At 30.6% G+C, this 21,562-nt stretch overlaps 3 protein-coding genes across 3 annotated transcripts; all 3 read right to left on the bottom strand.

The window, feature by feature from the left end:
• Nucleotides 1–1,088: 1,088 nt before the first annotated feature.
• LOC143909510 (matrix metalloproteinase-19-like) lies at nucleotides 1,089–15,774 on the bottom strand. The gene is made up of 10 exons (XM_077427520.1): nucleotides 15,629–15,774; nucleotides 15,428–15,545; nucleotides 15,260–15,352; nucleotides 15,005–15,173; nucleotides 14,799–14,877; nucleotides 2,188–2,400; nucleotides 2,011–2,116; nucleotides 1,667–1,870; nucleotides 1,346–1,587; nucleotides 1,089–1,271 (listed from the first exon to the last, which is right to left on the bottom strand). The coding sequence occupies exons 1-10, from the start codon at nucleotides 15,713–15,715 to the stop codon at nucleotides 1,176–1,178; spliced, it is 1,407 nt and encodes a 468-aa protein (XP_077283646.1). The 5' UTR covers nucleotides 15,716–15,774; the 3' UTR covers nucleotides 1,089–1,175.
• On the bottom strand, nucleotides 8,256–10,859 carry LOC143909511 (stromelysin-2-like). Its single transcript, XM_077427521.1, has 10 exons — nucleotides 10,630–10,859; nucleotides 10,423–10,546; nucleotides 10,231–10,326; nucleotides 9,992–10,160; nucleotides 9,806–9,884; nucleotides 9,516–9,728; nucleotides 9,329–9,431; nucleotides 9,052–9,255; nucleotides 8,513–8,752; nucleotides 8,256–8,429 (listed from the first exon to the last, which is right to left on the bottom strand). The coding sequence occupies exons 1-9, from the start codon at nucleotides 10,714–10,716 to the stop codon at nucleotides 8,715–8,717; spliced, it is 1,113 nt and encodes a 370-aa protein (XP_077283647.1). The 5' UTR covers nucleotides 10,717–10,859; the 3' UTR covers nucleotides 8,256–8,429; nucleotides 8,513–8,714.
• A 1,702-nt stretch (nucleotides 15,775–17,476) lies between the features above and the next one.
• LOC143910061 (stromelysin-2-like) lies at nucleotides 17,477–20,859 on the bottom strand. The gene is made up of 11 exons (XM_077428417.1): nucleotides 20,757–20,859; nucleotides 20,337–20,626; nucleotides 20,139–20,265; nucleotides 19,967–20,059; nucleotides 19,648–19,816; nucleotides 19,090–19,168; nucleotides 18,795–19,007; nucleotides 18,593–18,710; nucleotides 18,316–18,519; nucleotides 17,993–18,240; nucleotides 17,477–17,908 (listed from the first exon to the last, which is right to left on the bottom strand). Exons 2-11 carry the CDS (start codon nucleotides 20,421–20,423, stop codon nucleotides 17,804–17,806), a joined length of 1,443 nt encoding a protein of 480 aa, XP_077284543.1. The 5' UTR covers nucleotides 20,424–20,626; nucleotides 20,757–20,859; the 3' UTR covers nucleotides 17,477–17,803.
• Between the last annotated feature and the right edge of the window lie 703 nt (nucleotides 20,860–21,562).

The raw sequence follows: 21,562 nt of genomic DNA on the forward strand, positions 1-21,562 counted from the left end.
GAGGAATGCGCTTTACTTACTGCTGAACAACAAACCTTTGAGAATATTTTACGATTCTTTGTATATTCGATTTTCCTTTCGTGCAGTCGTGAAAATGTTGTATATTTTCAAGATTTTTTAAATCCAATTCCCGGGATTCTTGATAAAAATTCCCGGGATACGGAACAACAAAAATTCCGTGAATTCTCGGGAATGTCTGTCCCGGGTTGACCCGGGTCAGAAACCCTAGTTGCAATGCCACTCGTTATTATATTCACAACACCAGTACGAATATAATAACGAAAGAAAAAACTTCTATATACATATATACTGGTTGTTATCCACGTTTCCCCGAGGCAAGTCAAATATCAAGACAAAAATATTGACAATATTTTTCAATTTTCTAAGAGGAAAAAATCACACTTCCGTTTAATAAAAATTGTCAATTTTTTTTCTATTTACACGATATTGTCTTCGAATACACAGGCATACATTCTAGAATACAACAGACAATTTAAAAATCATACAAACGTGATCAGTGACCATTTCTGAGTTCAAATCAGTCAAAATCTCAAGGTCCAATTATTGCATGATCGCAAAACTTCATCTATTCATCTATTCACTAAGTATATACATATTTATATACGTAATAAAAATTAATATGCAATTTATATAGTGCTAATCAATTTTATTTGTATTAAATTTCCAACAATATCATAACGTTGCACTAATTGTATTGTTTACGGACTCATATTGTTTATATTAGTTGGTAACTTATCAAATTGTTGAACTATTGCCCCTTTTCAATGATCATTAAATACACACTTTGTATGTATTTGCATATAAATGTCGCTAATTCAATTCCAATCCATGACTTATCTGCTTGTTAGTGCAACAGAAATGATATTTTTCTTCATCATACACAGACTTTGTTACACATTCATAAATGCGAGTTTATCATAGTTCAAATTAATCGGTGCTTACAACACATGTATAAATCATGGAATTAATAATGATAAAATATATATTTTGTATAATCATGACTAGGTATAAATGCTATGCCAGCTATATGGGTCATATGGCATCGATAATGAAAGAAAATATTTTTTGTATAATTATCGCTTAAATTTATTTAACTTCAGTGTAATACAATAAAGCACATATGAATTCATTTTGATGCAATTTTTAAAATAAAATTAATTGTCATTTGAAGTCTCGGCACTCTTGTCTGCACATCCGAAAAATTCCGAAAGTTTGTATCGATAACTATTTTCAACTGACCCTTTATTATTCTGAAATTGAAAACAAAATAATCAGATTGATCGATTTTATTCAAGAATGTTAAAAAAATATCTCAATAACTTACCACAAAATCGGTTTTACTGATGATATCATACTTGTCGTTCATGAACACATACATGGTAGAATCATTTCTATAGTATAGTATTGTATGAAACGCAAATAATTGTGAGAAATAATCGCGATATATATAACCCTCTTTCTTGTTATTATCTTTTGAATAAATGTATCTGTATTTAGAGTCTATTAACAGCAACTGGTCGTTGCTTTCAATCACAGATGTAATAGTGTCAGGTGCCTCGAGGAATACTTAAATAATCAAATTAAAATTCATGTAATAATTTAAATCTTCAACGACTGTAAATATCCTCGTGATCAAAAAATATACCTTCTTTTATATTCTTTGGATAGCCATCTTGCAAATAGTTACCAAAATACTTCCAAAGCTTTGTTCCAGTGAAAAAATATGTCCATCCATTTTCATCTTGGTAAACGGCGAGGATAGGACCTTCCAATTCTTTCCACTTCGTTGATATAAATTTCGGAGATTCGATAACCTTCCTTTCACTATCCATTTTCCAATAAAATTTACCTGAAAAATCGCACGTACCTATACCTATATTATGTGTATGTACACGAATTCTATTGATAGTATACATGTATTGTTACTTCGTATATACATATGTACATAATAAGTACGTGGATAATGTAAAAAAATGAATATAACTTTACTTACAAAAACATACAATTTTTGATGATTTTGAGTGAAGAAAATCGAATCTATATAAGGCATTTTACATAAGATATTACTTTTAAAATCAGGAAGTCCATATAAAGCCTGCAAACAAAATTAAATAATAAAATCACAATTTAATTACGATCGCAGACAAAAATCGATACTTAACTCACATGTAAAAGGTTTAAAGCTGTATCATCGCATTTTAATTCATTGAATTCTTCTTGAATGCCAACAAAAGGTGACATTATCGATGTAAAATTTTCATGTCCAAGACCGAAAATATGCCCTATTTGATGTACGACAGTCCTGAACAAACTAAAACCTTTGGCATTTTTTACACTCCATTCGATTTCATCATTTATGTAAATTTTACCCAAGAGTCCCTAAAAAATGATATATATATATATATATATATATATATATATATATATATATATATATATATATATATATATATATAATCATTTTTTATATATATATATATATATATATATATATATATATATATATATATATATATATATATATATATATATATATAATCATTTTTTATATATATATATATATATATATATAAATATATATATATATATATATATATATATATATATATATATATATATATATATATATATATATATATATATATATATAAAATGAGTCCGAGCCCGACTGTCACCGTGTCCGCGCGCGTTTCTCTCGCTCTCACTTTGCATTTCGAAATACTCGGACTCCCCACCCATCTATCACTACAAAACTAACCGTCTACTCACTTATTTAACTAATTGCATCCTAGTATAATTTAAGTGTAAAAATAAACAGATGATCGGCCGTTAACAGCGTTTTTTAATATCAGTGATTGCGTAAAATTTTGTGCTAATTTTGTGTCAGTTACAAAAGCGTATACGAACGAGATACATCTCCCTACCTGAATACAAAAAAAAATAAGGGTCCCTGCTCGTCAGCCAAAATTCGGTCCCACAGAAGCAATAAATCTTCCACATAATTGCTTTCAGACAAAAATTTTTAACGAACTTTACTTAATAGAATAATAGCAAACAGAAACGGTGTTTCCCAACTGTCTAATAGTTCTTTTTCATATTTAATTTATATTAAAGTAATTCGTGTAATTTTATATTCTTTACTAAATTTATTATTAAAATATTAAATTGCAAACCGCACTCACACATATATAAATCCGTTGTCTCCAAAGAGGCGTCTCACGATAAAGATCTGTAAAGAAAGTAGTATAACAATTGCTAATCTATTATTATCATAACTAACTACTTTCACTTACAAAGTAACCCTGTTAAATGGCATGTAATAACTCATAAGTGATCCAAGTGATACCTAGGATGACTATCAGACAAAGCTGACCACAGAGAAGAGTCTATGGCGGTAAGAACTCACTCCTTGAATGGAAATCTCTCTCAAGTACCGCCTTTTTCTCAACACATCTTGGATAAATGCGAGAAAAATAATATCCAAACCTCCAACAAGGTAAGAGTGACGATGGATGATAGCTTAGCTAATAGAAACCTGTACTTAGCCACGTACAATGTAAGAACGTTATCGAGTGAAGGAAGTGTGCTTGCATTAGAGAATGAATTAGAAAGTATCAAATGGGATTTAGTAGGACTTAGCGAAGTAAGACGAAAACAGGAAAACCAAATAATCCTAAAAAGTGGTAACTGTCTCTACTGGAGAGGGCTACCAAATGGTAGAATAGGAGGAGTAGGGTTTCTTATCAATAAGAGAATAGAAAGAAATATTATAGAAATAAGCGACATATCGGAACGTATATGCTATGTAGTATTAAGAATCTCGAGCAGGTACACTTGTCAAATCTTCCAAGTGTACGCCCCCACATCTAGCCACCCAGACGAGGAAATAGAAGACTTCTACGAAAAACTACAGGGCGCATACGATAATAGCCGCCACCACTTTAAAATAATCATGGGCGACTTTAACGCAAAAATAGGACAAAAGGCAAACACAGAAAGAGCAGTAGGCAATTTTGGTACCGGCCAAAGAAACGACAGAGGCGATCGCCTCATAGAATTCGCAGAACACAACAGGCTCTCTATCACTAATTCATTTTTCAGGAAAAACGCAAACAATAAGTGGACTTGGGAGAGTCCTAAAGGAGACAGGAACGAAATAGATTTCATCCTAACAAATACCCTGCACTCCGTTAACGACGTTAGTGTTTTAAGTAAAGTAGATATAGGTAGCGATCACAGATTAGTCCGGGCCAAGATGGCCATTAATATAAATTGCGAACGTAGGAAACTAATAAAAGGATGCAGTAGCTCTCCAGACTTCGCTCAACTAAGGTCTAGGAAAAAAGAATCCGAACTCGAACTTAGAAATAGATACGAGAAATTAAACCCAGAAGCAGACATCGAGGAATTGAACACTATAATTAGTTCGGTTCTAACCTCAACAGGTAAGAAATTAGGTGGATTCAGGAAACAGATTAAATTAAGCAAAATTTCAGCGGAAACAAAAAACCTAATTAAGCATAAAAGGAGTTTAGATAGGGATAATAATAAGCAAGAATACAATCTAGTAAATAAGGAAATTAAAAAGAGAATAGTCAGGGATTTTAACAGCAAGTTAATAGAAAGTACCATTAAGAATAACCTTAGCCTGAAAAAGTGCAAACAGGATCTTTTCTTAGGCAAAAACCAATTGATCGCAATCAGATCAGAGAGCGGAGTAATAATTAGGAATAGAGAAGAAATCATAGACAGAGTTTACACGTTCTATGCAAAACTATACGAGAACGACAACGGCCAATCCCCCGCTCTGGAATCGACAAACGGCCAAAGGGTTCCTGCAGTATTGCCTAGCGAAGTAGAGGCCGCGCTAAAAACTGCAAAGAACGGTAAAACCCCAGGGGAAGATAATATTCCCATTGACTTACTAAAATGTGGCGGCTCCCCCCTAAATAATATCTTAGCTAGGCTTTTCAGCAAATGCATCCAGAACCAAGCTATACCAGAAGGATGGAATAACGCAACTATCATCTTAATACACAAAAAAGGTGATAAAAGCGATATCAAGAACTACCGACCCATTAGTTTACTTTCAGCGGTCTACAAACTCTTCACGAAGGTTATTACAGAAAGGCTGAAGAATATCCTCGACGAGAACCAACCTATAGAACAGGCAGGATTTAGGGCAAATTTCAGTACAATGGACCACCTCCAAGTAATTGGCGAACTAATCGAACGCGCCAACGAATATCAACGGCCATTGTGCCTAGGTTTCGTCGATTATGAGAAAGCCTTCGATACAGTGAGCCACAATGCAGTACTTAACGCTCTACAAACACAGGGAGTACCGGAACCCTATGTGGGGCTGTTAGCTGCAATATATAAGAATGCCACAGCTTCGGTTAAAATTTTTTCAGGTACAGATAGATTTAGCATAAGAAAAGGAGTAAGACAAGGAGATACAATCTCGCCCAAGTTATTCAATGCGGTGCTTGAGGGAGTTTTCAGGAACTTGGAATGGGACAAAGCCGGAGTAAGCATCAACGGTCGCTTCTTGAGTCACCTTCGGTTCGCAGACGATATAGTTTTAATAGCTCGTGATTCAGCTGACCTACTTAACAGACTAACACAGCTGGACAGGGAAAGTAGAAAAGTAGGATTAAAAATTAACGTAGATAAGACCAAACTAATGTTCAATAGGTATTGCATGCCTGATAGCATCCCATTAGATGATAAACCAGTAGAAGTAGTAAATAATTATTTATATTTAGGTCAAATAATTGACGTCTGGTAATAAAGATGAAGAGATAAAGAGACGTATGAAATTAGGATGGAGTGCATTTGGACGGATGAATGCTGTTTTTAAATCAAAAATGCCACTCTGCCTGAAGAAAAAGATCTTTGATCAATGCGTTTTGCCAGTGATGACGTATGGATGTGAAACTTGGACACTGAACACCAAGATGCTACATAAAATCCAATGCACTCAAAGAAGTATGGAGCGCTGTATGCTTGGCATAACGAGAAAAGACAGAAAGCGGAACACGTGGGTGAGAAGTATGACAAGAGTAGTGGACATAGTGGATAGAGTGAAGAGATTGAAATGGCAATGGGCGGGTCACGTAGCTAGGAGGATGGACGAAAGGTGGACAAAAGAATTGCTTGAATTACCCGAGAGAATGCAAAAGGGTAAAAGGAAGACCGCAAGGAAGATGGGTGAACGAAATTAGGAAAATGTGCGGGGTGAGATGGATGAGTGTTGCGCAAAACAGAGACGGGTGGAAGCGTGTTGGAGAGGCCTTCATCCAGCAGTGGATGGCGAGTGGCTGTAAATGATGATGATGATGATATATATATATATATATATATATATATATATATATATATATATATATATATATATATATATATATATATATATATATATATATATATACATATATCATCATATATATATATATATAGCCAGCAGCATAGCTCGGACGTTAAGCTTCTGCTTACCGTCAAGAAGGTGCCGGGTTCAATCCCTGAATGAAAATGAATTTTTCAGAGTATGCTGTTGGTCAGACCTGGACTTGTGACTCCAGGTTGATCGTTTCCTTTCAGAGTTTGCCAATTTTCTCTGATTTCATTGTTGAAACGGTTCCCGGAAAAAAAAATTGGCTAAAAATCCTTCCTACCTACTATGTCACCATTATTTGAAATTTGATTGATGTACAATAAAAATTTATGTACAATTCATAGATGTCTCGTTAATTTGCGAGTTTTTTCAGTGTCTCGCAATTCAACGACTTATAATAAAAATGCTGCATTTGTATTTGTAATTGGCCAGGAAGGCGCATTGGGATTTACCTGTAAGGCCTTCCTGGTATATATGTAAAATAAAAAAAAAATAAAAAAAAAAAAAAAAAAAAATATATATATATATATATATATATATATATATATATATATATATATATATATAATAGAATTGAATTCGGATGTTAATAATGCATAACATGGTTTGCCTTTTAATAAAGTCTAGTGGGACTACTTGCTTACTTTTAATAAATATACTTACTTAATTTCAATATCAGGCACGAACGAAACGCGTGTAAATAAGATGTTAGTACGTTCAGACACAAATATAAGAGCTTGCATTATAATTTTATCAGTTACATCAGATCTAAGGTAAGATGTATCTAAGATAATTTTTTTTTTTTTAATTTCAAAGTATGAAGGCTAAAAATCTAAAAACTTTAAGGTTAAAATTAAGATTCATACCAATATCTTCATCGTTTACATTGTATAATTCAAAATCCTTCATTCCATAACGGAAATCATCGATTCTATTCATAGTATTTGTATCAAGTACACCTAATCAAACAAATTAATTAATTTATTCGCATTGTTATTTAAATCTTTATTATAATGTAAATGTGAAAAAAAAGTTAACCTGTTTCTCTCAGACCAGCAATATTTTGAAATACTTTTAAAGCGTCTTTCAAAATTTCTCCGTTAAAGTCACACTCTTCGATTTGTTTGTCAATATACCCATATTTTTTTAAGTATTGCTTATTTAAATAAAATAAACCATTAGTATATCATTTTGTGTATAAACATAATTAATTAGTTTCCTTGTAAACATATTATCTTACCAGGGCGCTAGCTTCATCAGAATTTAGAACAGATGTTGCACCAGCAATAAATATAAAAATGTATGTGATAATATTAAAATTCAACATTCTCACTAATAAACCTATTTGGAGGCTTTTCCAAAATGTATTAACTAGACTAGTGAATAATATATCTAATTTTTGTATCTATGTAGTATGTACATACATACCTATATGTGCACTCACTATCTTAGTCGTTAGGAGGGGGACTATACATACATATGTGATTTAGTCTAGTGGTTCCAAAAGATATTTTTATATGACATCATTATACCACATATATATGTAATATACATAAGATATATACATATGTATGTATATATATATATATATATATATATATATATATATATATATATGTGTGTATATATACATATATATATATATATATATATATATATATATATATATATATATATATATATATATATATATATATACATATATATATATATATATATATATATATATATATATATATATATATATATATATATGTGTGTGTGTGTGTGTATTTGCGTGGATTTCCGTACTCGGATTTATTTATGTATGTATTATAATTTGAAATGACAAACCACAGAGATTATTATATATTTTTATTAGATAATTTCTTTCACTATACATAAATGATAATTAAAAAAATTACTCAACTGTGTCGTCTATGAAACCAACCTGACTACTGTCGTTACATTTGAAAAAATCCAAAAGTTCGTTTTCATAATTTATAGATTCAGAACTATAACGATCAGCACCCTGAAATAAAATGAACATATTATCATATAATTTATATACTACATATGAATGTATAATACTTACGAATTAAATTTATATCTTACCATAATTAATTCATTTTCAAACCTTCCATATCTGTCATTTTTGAAAACATATATAGTAGAATTATTTCTGGAATATAGTATTGTGTCAAAATCGTAATTTTGAAAATCATCACTGAATCTATAGCCGTTTTTCACACTGTTGTCTTTTATATAAACATATGTACGAGTTCGTTCGTTTCGTAACAGTAACATATTTTCACTTTCAATCACTGAAGACCTCTTCTGGTCCATTGGAAAATACTAAAATCAATAATATTTCATACAATATTTGTACGTATGTACATATAACAAGTAATATTTTATCTACTATATTTAGTAATTAATGTGAATTTGCATGTTTGTTTGTCGCTATGCAAATCCTAGTTTTCAAACTTAACCACTAAATTTGGAATACCATTTCATGTTTCTCTATTTTAGACCACAGACTGGTTTTGGAAGGGGTCAGCTACCATTGAAGATATTTTTTTCAAATCTCAATCAACACCATTTTGAATATATAGTATTTTTAAAAATTGTCTCAATCAAAACAATTGTTATACCTTCATTTATTTTCATTGGATATCCATCTTCCAAATTATTGCCAAAATATTTCCACATGTGTGTTCCCATAAAAATATAAGTCCATCCATTTTCATCCTGATATCCAGCATCGACGGGACCAATCAATTCTTTCCATTTCTCTGATATTAATTTGGGAAATTCGATTTTATCCCTGTTACTATCCATTTTCCAAAAGTATTTATCTTAAATTTATATTTTCAAAATTTTATTTTAATTGCAGAAAGATGTAGATAAGTTTTTAAAAAAATGACCTACCAATAAAAACATACAGATATTGATAGCTTCGGGTGAAGAAAATCGTATCAATGCTCTTTGCACTGCACAAGCTACTCTTTTTTGGAAGTGATTCATAAGCGGTCTATAAACGAAATATGAAATTTGAGCCATTTGAGGAAATATCTTGTAACGTATTTAAATATAATAAATATACACATAAACTCACCTGCAAAATATTTAAGGCATCATCACTGGATTTTAATTCGTTGAATTCATGTTGAATTCCGACAAAAGGTGACATTATCGATGTAAAATTCCCATGCCCGAGACCAAGAATATGTCCTATTTGATGAACAGCGGTTCTGAACAAACTGAATCCTTTTTTGTTTTTCACACTCCATTCGATTTCATCATTAATGTATATTTTTCCCAAAATTCCCTAAAAATAATATAATATAAGTGATTTTTTCCAAAATATTTGAGAAATCAAGATCAAAATTAAACTAAATACAATACAGGAACAGTCGACACTGCAGTGACATGAGATCCTTCATCAAATGATGTATAATTATTACGTTTTATGGATTTAACAAACCTTAAAAATAATATTAAATATACATATATTTTTATTAATGGTACAATCTATTGACAGTAGCTAATCGACATAGCATATGCACATATTAAATATTACTTAAAACTTACTGTATTTCTATATCAGGTGCATACAATACATTTGTAAATATCATATTAATGTGTTTAGACATAAATCCAAAAGCTTTCATTAAAATATCATCGGTCACGTCAGCTCTGAGATATGACGGGTATTTAGTAACAGCAAATGTTACATTTTTCTTACTCCACGTAATTGAACCTGAAGTAAATGTTATATTATAATAAACATATGTAAATTATATAGTAATTTTAAATTAAAGTCAATATACCCATATCTACATCATGTACGTTGTAATATTTGCCAAAGTCTTTCATCCCACAACGATGACCATTGATTATATTCAGAGTAGCCTCATCAAGTGCGCCTAAAATAATGTTTTAAATTGTTTGTATTTCTTTATCGATCAATTCTGAAATAGTATTTCCACTGAAGAATAATGCCAATATATAAAATAATTAACCTGTAACACTCAATCCTGCAATACTTTGAAATACTTTTAAAGCATTCTCCAGAATTACTTTGTCAAAATTGCATGGGGCAGTATCACTTTGGCCATCAAAATATCCATATTTTTTTAAATATTGCTTAATAAAATAAAGTAAACAGTTGGTATTTTATATTGTGTAAAAATAAAATTGAATTCCTTACAAATTATTATACATCTTACCACAGCTTTAATCTCATCAGAAGTCAATGATGAGGCAGTACCACTAATGAATATAATAATGTATATGATTACATTAAAATACAACATTTTCACTAAAATTCCCAAGAGCGGCCCAACTCGTAACTGATTGGGCTCGGAGAATAATATCTTTTATATATTAACTGGCGTTAATTAATAAGTATTTTGCAGTGGCGTCCATCTTTATAATGAAACGTCAAAGATATTACTGCAACGGAATATCTTATAATGTGCACATAAAAAATCTTTTTTTTAATAATCCATATTTCTTGTCTGATTACATTGAGACCAAAATTGTGATTACATTACATTAAAATACATTGTGACAAAAGTGTTACTTTAAAATGCATTAAAAATTTACATTTTTCATTTCAAATGATATATTTAATTACATTTCAAAGATTTTAATCTCAAATTAATTGGAAATTTAGATATGTATACATGTATATTATTCTTAATTTTGCCTTAAACTATTACACAACATATGATACAATACAAAGAGAACAAGGTTTGAAATATACACATGTACTTGTGCTCTTGTTTTTAACTTTTTATTTATTCATCTTTCATTGGCTAGTACATACAAACATATGTACATGGTATACATATGTATATGTATGTATGTACATATGTATAGCTCGAAGGAAACATACATATTTTCTATTAATATAACAATTTGTTTTACAATAGATATAATGAAAGCAAATGGATAAAAGTACTGTGGAGGCTTGCCGAGCCAGCGGTCTTGGGGGTTGCCACACCGGCTTTTATGCAGGCTGGCAACACCGGGACGCGCGCGGTTCGGCGCGTCTGACAGAAGCGCCCCACTCGGTGTACGACAACCCAATAGACAACACACGTTCCAAGCACGCTCTATTATTTCAACACCCCCGTTACTACGAATTCTACAGTACAAAAGTATTTGGAATGAAGCTAGGAAAACAAAAATAAATTTACTACTCAAAAATAACCATACGCCACTGTTATACAATGTATAATAATGTTGCGTAAGGGTGGGTGGAGGATCCAAGTAAAAGGCCAACAGTCGTTTCACAGCATTTATTGATGATTCAGGAGATACACGTGTAGGCACATAGTACAACAAACAATGATCTCACCAGGCCACTGCGACACATATCCTGAAAATCGTTTACTCGTGGCAATCATTTACACGTGTTCGTGGAAACAAAGAAAAAGCATTAATGTGTGGCGCTTGAACCTATAAAACACGCGCCTCGAAAATAGTTCGACACGTGCTTCGTATACACGTGTCTTGAAAACAAAGGAAACGTATGACCCCATTCTCTTACGGACATCGTCCTGGCTTTGACCCCAAAGCTATAAAACTCTCGCCCTGAGAACACGTGCCCTGGAGAACAAAGAGATCTTTTGCACACGCCACGCTTAGAACTTCCATATATAAAGCAACGCAGCAACCTCCACCGGCAGAGTGAGCCTCTAGAGTTCAACTAGATCACATCTCCGAAGAAACCTCTTCGTACATACAATAACCATTGTACCAATTGAACAAAAATAAACGATCCTCTTTCAAACTCAACTGAATTTCCATAGGCCGGGAAACGGTCGAAACCTTTCACTCGACCACCTGTTCTATACACGCATTGCCAGTGCTAAGTCCAGAATGACCTGAGATCGCTTACGTACCGCCTTATAAGGGGTAGATCTCTCAGGACGTCTAATCTGTTTAGCTACTGTATAGTCACGTATTCGGATATGTATTCCCACGGTATGAGAAGTGCAATCATTGTTTCATGCACTTAGCTTGTCGCTAATCCTTAAAACCCACTTATACCAGTCGCACGGTATGCATTTAGTTAATCCGTTAATAGATATCCGTTACAGATAATCTTTGAACGGTCACACGGTCTCTGGGATTCTATTCGCTTAATCCGCGGCGTACGTTACATTGCCTCCCTCTTAGGTCCCGATTGACCAACAAATCCGAACTGATAAATCTACAGTAGTTACATTTATCTCTGATATCAGTCACAGTTACATTTACAATTACAGTCGTTATCTTTACAGTTACAATAGAAACAAATGACATTTAAATTCTATTACCGTTACATTAACGTTACCTTTACAATTTAAATTCTGTTACAGTTAGATTAACGTCACCTTTACAATGGAAACAATTGCATTAAACTTTCGTTACATTTCAATTTGTCACCTTTACAATGGAAACAATTACGTTAAACTTTCGTTACCCTTCAATTTACGACACCTTTACAATGGAAACAATTACAGTTATATTTCTAATCCCCTAAAATTAGTCATCCGATGTTCTACATTTGGAAATCATTATTTGTTAGCTCTTCGGTCCAAAATTTTCTCACGTGTTTGGTCCATGTTGCTCGTATCACCAAAGTCCAAATTTGCTATGGCAGCCCCGTATTCCTGTCATGTGGCCCAGCATCCTGCTGCAGACCAACGTTCAACCCAGAACGTGCTCCAAAGCCATGTCCCACAAGAATCGCTCCCATCCTCACAAAAGTGACTTGGTCCATTGCTTACTGTCAAGTAACTGGCAAATTTAAACAATTTGATAAGAGGCTAGTAAATAAAAAATAAGATCGATTTATGTACTTCAGAGAATTTATTTTCCATCTAATTGTATGTTGAAATTAATACGTCTGAAAACTGTTTTACGGCAATCATTGCATTAAGATCGGTTTTAGTGACTTATTACTTGAATCATTTGAAAATCTATTTGGTCTTTAAACATATAATTTAACAAAACTATATAATCGTATACAAACAATTTAAAACTATAAAAAATGAAAATATGGTATTGTATTTTATTTAATTTAAGAAACACTCCAAATCTAATATAATTATATAATTATTGCTATTCGATATGCCAGCTAAGCAAAATATGAAATTATTGTTTTAATAAAGTTCAACAACTCTGCAAGATTGAAAAATAGCATTTGGAATTCACAAAATAAATTCAAAGCAAATTCACAAAACAAAAAAAAATATTATTTTAACAAAGTATAATGACTGCACGATTGGGAAATAGCATTTTGAATAGTAAGCTATTACAAAATATTCATAAATTCGCAAAATGTACAGTAAGCTTATTGCGTAAAGAACAATAACGGTGTCAGATACATATCTACATATGTACATATGTACTATGTATGTACATACATATGTTTGTATGTACATAACGAGCGCTAAATAATCATAATTAAGACTGTTTTCAGTTTGTGTGAATTGATTTTCTAATGTTTATAAATAACCTTTTCTTTAAAATACATACATACATACATATATTAATATTTTGAAATCTTCCCGAGAAGCCCGGCGACCCTCGGGGAACGCATACTCCCGAGTCATAGAAGTTACGCCACTTTTCCGATGCCCAATTATTACAGATTTAGACTATCTAAAAGATTGGATGAAGGATAATAGTCTCCCATTCAGCATTAATAAGTGCCATATTGTCTGCAATTCTGGATATCATCTAACATTTCAGTACTCTTACAGAATCTTAATTCTATTTTATACCGAGAACATATAAAATAAACAACAGACCTATGTTTGTTGTTTATACATATAAGACATATATCCAAATTACACTAATTCCTCTCTCAAGTTGGAAAGAGTTGAGAGAGTATGTTTATTATCCTAATTTATATCTTAGTGCCTTTATGCTTGGTTCTTTGGGATTCACATCTCTGGCTTCTATGAATATTTTTTGGGCTAACAGTTACAATCTCTCTATTTTAGAATATTTTAAATTTTGGGTCTCTGAACACATTGGGGAACATCGTTCCTAAACACTTTTTCGGCCCGTTAGATCTAGGACCAATATTCTCATTAACTCGTCTCAATCTATTGCCATTAATCTTATTAACATATATTGGTAGTTCATGTTGATATCTATGCGGCCAATTTTGTTGAGATTGATTTTTTCTCAATTTCCATTGTTCTTTTATAATTATGTATGCATACATTTGTGAATTGAGAATGTATTATGTACTTACGTACATATACTTATATTTATATGTGTGTTATGTATTTTATTTGTTCATTTATATTTTGAGGGATTGGGTTCATTCATAATGAGGGATTGGGGATACCTTATATTTAAAAAAAAATAATAAAAAGTAAAAAAACCATACCGGAACACTAGACTTTGCAGTAATTCTAGATTCCTCTTCCAAAGATGTGTAAGCATTTTGTTTATTGAATTTGACGAATCTTAAAATTATAAACGTATTATATTATAAAAATTGAATTGAATTCGGATGTTAATAATGCATAACATGGTTTGCCTTTTAATAAAGTCTAGTGGGACTACTTGCTTACTTTTAATAAATATACTTACTTTATTTCAATATCAGGCTCGAACGAAACGGGTGTAAATAAGATGTTAGTACGTTCAGACATAAATGTAAGAGCTTGCATTATAATTTTATCAGTTACATCAGGTCTAAGGTAAGACGGATACTCGGTAATGGCAAATGTTAAACTTTTCCTACCCCATGTCCACGAATCTACGATAAATTTAATTTTTAAATTTCAAAGTATGAAGGCAAGCTTCAAATCTAAAAACTTTTACGCTTAAAATTACGATTCATACCATTATCTTCATCGTTTATATTATATAATTCAAAATCCTTCATTCCACAACGGAAATCATCGATTCTATTCATAGTTTCTATATCGGGTAAACCTAATCAAATAATTTAATTTATTTATTCGTATAATTATTTAAATCTTTATAATGTAAATATGCTAAAAAGTTAACCTGTTTCTCTCAGACCAGCAATATTTTGAAATTCTTTTAAAGCATCTTCCAAAATTACTCCGTCAATGTCACACAGTTCGATTTGGTTGTCAATATAACCATACTTTTTTAAGTATTGCTTAATTAAATAAAATAAACCATTAGTATTTCATTCTGTGTAGAAACATAATTTATTTATTTCCTTTAAACATAATATCTTACCCGGGCTCGTGCCTCATCAAAATTCAGAACAGAAGTTGCACCACCAATAAATATAAATATGTATGTGATAATATTAAAATTCAACATTCTCACTAATAAACCTATTTGGAGGCTTTTCGCACATGTATGCACTAGACTAGTGAATAATATTTAAAAACTTTGTATTAACATATATGTATGTATGTGCACTCATTAGGAGGGGGGCTATATGTGATTCATTCAGTTCAGTGGTTCTCAAAAGATATTTTCATACCTCATCTTAAATGATGTTTTAATTGCACACGCTTTTCATAGATGTGGTAAAATATAATGTTGAAATAAAATATAATATACATACATATGTAATATGTATCCAGTGGAGTCATCCCAAATTCGAAACAACGGGTTTCCGAAATTGTAATATATAGTAAAAGATTCAGCGATAAAAAAATATTAAAACGTTTATTTATTTTTTCTGCATTGAATATGTTGAAGAAGTTGATATTATTAAATAAAAAAAATATTAAAAACAATCTCAATTTTCACGTAACAGTGCTTTGGGCGAAATTTTTTCCCAAATATTTCTATAAATCCATTAGCAGCTGTTAAATTTGAATCTTTCAATTCAATAATGTAATTTGATTTTTTCACATTGCTAATTTTAATTGTTGACGCTCATTAAGTAAGTGTTCGCAATATTCCTAGAAGCTTGTAACTCTAAAATATCAGAACTAAAGTAAAGCGAACTTTAAAAACATGGAACCATACCATATAGAACCATAAAAAGTCATTAAAAACCTTGCAAATATACTTTTGTAAAATACTCAAAAATATTAATATTTCAAATGAGTCATTAGATTAATTATTTGGTGTAAATCTAAGTCAATTATTTATTTTTCAAATGAATTATTTTTTGAGTAAGGTTAAGAAATCAAATTATCAATAGGAAATTAACAATACTGTTCAGTGAGGACCACGAGAAAGTCGAAACTTATCCCCTCACCAAGACAATAATTTGGGCAGGGATATTTGGGAAAGGTCAGTTAATATCTAAATTTATTTTAATATATGTATAGAAAATTAAAATTAAAGTATAAACAAGTAACAAGTAAATTTGAAAAAAATACTTTTTTGTATTGATAAGACTACAACATTAAAAACAATTAAAACAAGCAAATCAGTATCTGTAAATTAATAATTACTTTTATTCAAATCTGTCTAAACTATAAATAAATTTGCTCGGTATTTCATCTATGTATGTGTATTTTCAACACTTTTTTAAGTAGGTATGTAATATATTTTGACCATTTATGTTTTACATATAGTATCAATAAGTAGTTTGAAAAAATAGTTTGATATATCTGCAGTCAACAAGTAACAAAAAAATAAATAATGTGGGCAGATTGTTGCACATACTTGTTCTGCATACATACATACACATGTACAATGTATGAATATACATCTATCTATCTGTGTTACAACATCTATCTGTGTTTATTATATGGATTTTATAGATGTGGATATCTACTGCTGGATGAACCTCTCTCCAACGAGCTTATATTCGTTTCTGTTTTGAGCAACTATCATCCATCTCACCCCACACATTCCTTGCACCCTTTCAAATTCTCTCTGGTACCATTCGAGCACTTCTTCTATCCACATTTCGTCCACTAAATTCCGTGCCTCAAAGAATTAAATTTCTTCACTCGCTCCACTATATCAAATACCCTTTGTCATACTTATCACTCACATTATGCTTCCTATCTCTCCTCGTAATGCCAAGCATACAGCATTCTATACTTTTCTTCATATAAATATATTTGAATAGATACATATATTTAAAACTATTTTTTATTTTTCTTACTTTTTATGAGACTTTAATTTACAAACATTATTTTAGGTATGATATAAAAAGGAGGTTTGTAAAAACTCTTATATTTCAATTCTAATGAATTTATAACTACATATCTTATCGTTTTTATTTGGAGTGCACATACTATTTTATGTTTTACATTAATAAAAACACTTCATTTTATTTGAATATTTCTGTAACTACTTTAAATTAATGTGTTTGTTATATAAGAGCCAACATCTTGGTGAAAATTTAGGTTTATATGTATATTAGGTATAAAATAGGTATATAAACAGAATAATTAGGTATAGAAAAAATTGTATGTTATTTTTATTATATCAAAATTACAAAATCATATCATCTTCTAAGTTATCTAAACTTTTATCAGTACATTTGAAAAATTCTGGAAGCTCATATCTATAATTTGTTGCTCCGTAATAATTGGAATCCTGAAAAAGTATAAAAATCTATGTTTTAAGCGAAGCATATTACATTTGTATATATACAAAGTTGGTTATATACATATAACCTACCACCAATTTTTTCATGTTCATCAAGTCATATTTGTCATTTTGAAACACATATATTGTGGACGTGTTTCTGGAATATAACGCTGTGTCAAAAATGATGCCATGTCGATAGTTGCCTTTGAATTGATAACCATTTCTCACATTGTTATTTTTTATATATACATACGTATACTCTTTGTTCGTTAACAACAACTCGTTCTTGACAACATCTTCAATCGCTGTTGATACTTCAGCGGGTCCATTGGGAAATACTAAAATTGTCAAATTATATTCACTTATGATATTTATTTGATATTATATTTCACCTCTCATTATTAAAAACAGACCATCAACAATATTCTTTGGGTAACCGTCTTGCAAATAACTGCCAAAATACTTCCAAAATTTGCTCCCGATGAAAACATATGTCCATCCATTTTTATCCTGATATGCAGCATCAATGGGACCTACCAATTCGCTCCACTTCTCTGATATTAATTTAGCAGTTTCAATTGTCTTTCTGTTGCTATCCATTTTCCAGTAGTATTTATCTACAAAACATCACCATCAGCTTACTTATTGCAATTGCAACCATATCTTGTTTAGTGAAAGAAAATTACTCACCAACAAAAACATACAAGTATTGATAATTTCTAGTGCGATAAATGGTATCTATATATCTCGATCCACATAAACTATTCTTTTTTACTGCAGAAGACGCATCTTGCGGTCCATAAAACGTCTATAAAACACATTGAATACAAAAATATTATATACATGCATGCATATGGCTTGCTTTCCATTATGATCAAATTTTACGACTCGCCTGTAAAAGATTAAATGCTAAATCAGACTTTTCTAATTCATTGAATTTTTCTTGAATGCCAACGAAAGGTGATAGAATCGTTGTGAAGTTACCATGTCCCAAACCTAGGATGTGTGCTATTTGATGCACGGCATGCCTAAACAGACTAAATCCTTTCACGTTTTTCCTACTCCATTCAATTTCGTCGTTGAAGTATATTTTTCCCAAAATCCCCTAGAAAGATAAAATATTTCAATATTCTCATAGTAAGCGCAAAAACAATTAAAAACATATGTATAAATCAAAAATATCATACAGGAACACTCGATACTGCGGTAACGTGAGATCCTTCATCAAACGCTGTGTAAGCACTTTGTGAAATGGAACTTACAAATCTTTAAAAAAAATATATATATTATATTTCGCATTATATTATAGTTTGCATCGAATATGAATGTTATTACAATTTCAAAGTAAATGTTAATGTTAATTGGTTTTGGTACATATGTATGTATATTAAGCTATTAAAAAATTGAAAGAAATGTGTCAGTTCTGTATTCGATCCACAAGCGGTCCAATTTTTTTCAAATACCTTTTAAATATATTTCATTTAATATTTATATTTAATTGTTTAATATAAAAAAATGGTAGGTAGGTAGATTTTACCTTTTTTCATATTAAACAATTAAATATAAATATATTTAAAAGGTATTTGAAAAGAATTCAACCACGTGCGAATCGAACACTAGACCGACACATTACTTTTATTTATTTTTATTTAATAACTTAATATGTCAACACCCATGCGATGATATTTCATCGGGTACAACACTAGTTATATATTATATATAATATGATGCTATGATATACTTACTTAATTTCAATGTCAGGTTCATATAAAACGCGCGAAAATATAATATCGACATTTTTTGACATAAATGCGAACGCTTGCATTATTATGCTGTCAACAACTCCGGATCTGAGATATGATGGGTACTCGGTGATGGCGAATGTTAAATTTTTACTTCCCCATATTAGTGGACCTTCGGTTTTATGATACATAATAATTATAAAATATTACAGGAATCAAATTGATGACAATATATAATTTTGCATCTTTTTTAGAAACTGAATCTTATCAAAATTCAATTTAAATTATACTAATATTAATATAACAAATTCTGTTCATTTACCAATATCTTTCTCTATTGCATCCAATGAGCCCAAGTCTCCCATGCCGCAACGATATTCATTCATTCTGTTGATAGATTCTTCATCGACTATACCTATAATTGATTTTAATTTTTCAGTGATGTATTTTCTTTGTTTGAAAACAAAATTTATAAGATCGATGTAAATATAAACCTGTAGCTTTCAATCCAGCAGCATCTTGAAAACTTTTCAATGCTTTCTCCAATACTTCTTTATCAAAGTTGCATGAAGAGCCAATATCATTTTCTTTATCAATATAACCATACTTTCTCAAGTACTCCTACAATATTAAAAACAAGCTACGTATTATATTCCAGAAACAAATTCAATTTCTATAAAACAATATCTTACCACAGCGCGGATTTCATCTGTAGTTAACGTTGAAACCGCACCACCAAAAAGAACGAAAAGATATATGAGTATATTTAAAGGTGACATGGTCACATTCAAACAACCGATCGTCCTCGAATGCCTCTGCTCTAGACAGAACTTGACCCCAGTATATTTCAGTTTGGAATTTTGATAAATACTAACGTAAGGGCTTCCAACAGGTCTCTTTTCGAGAGAACATGTACTCTTTTATTCTCTCTCTCTCTTTTGTCAAATATGCTCAAAATGTTCTCTTTTTTTGATTTAGCTGACTAAAATATTTTCTAATGATTAAATAAAATATTATATATATATATATATATATATATATATATATATATATATATATATATATATATATATATATATATATATATATATATATATATATATAGTTAATACCTCTTTCCAAATTATAGATTAGATACGTCGAGCACCAAGCGTCAAATACGACTGATGCTTAAATTATTTACATCTGTCCGTGGACAGAATGTCACTTGACAACAAAAGAACACCTAAAGCCAATTCTATTAATATTACATTTATCTGGTTCTAATCGCGTAGTTCTATGATTATTGAAAATCAACGAGCGCATTAATCAAATATTTATATATTAAGGATGTTATAAGAAAAATTAAGTACATTATCATTTTCTGAGAATACTTTTTGTAAATTTGAGTTTGTATTATATTAAGGTGGCATTTATTTTTAATAATACCTGAATTTTCTGATTTTTAAACTATTTACATTTTGTATATTTCAATAAAATTAAATATTTTTAAAAAATGTCCTTTTTTAACTTCCCAGTTGGCAACCCTAACTTATATGTGCATAAATATATCCCATATCAGAAATTTCAAACTCGTTCACGGTAAACATTTTTCGTTGCCACCATATCTTGTTTCATTTTCATATCGGTTTTGTTGATTTATAAGTAAAATTAGATTCTCCATACGTTGCTTCAAACTTGCGTAAATGAAATTCAAATCGGCGAAAATAAAATACTCAACAACAAAAACATACAAATATTGATAATTCCTAATATGATAAATCGTATCTATATATGTATAGGTATTTATGCAGAAGACGTATCTCGAAATTCATAAAATGTCTATAAAAACACATGGATACAAAAATATTATATCTAATATATAATTTCGAAAGAGATTTCGTATGTAAGGTTTGGCTAGTAGAATCTGTGAATGAAT

Source organism: Arctopsyche grandis, chromosome 3, assembly GCF_051622035.1.
Source record: "Arctopsyche grandis isolate Sample6627 chromosome 3, ASM5162203v2, whole genome shotgun sequence".
Lineage (NCBI taxonomy): Eukaryota > Metazoa > Arthropoda > Insecta > Trichoptera > Hydropsychidae > Arctopsyche > Arctopsyche grandis.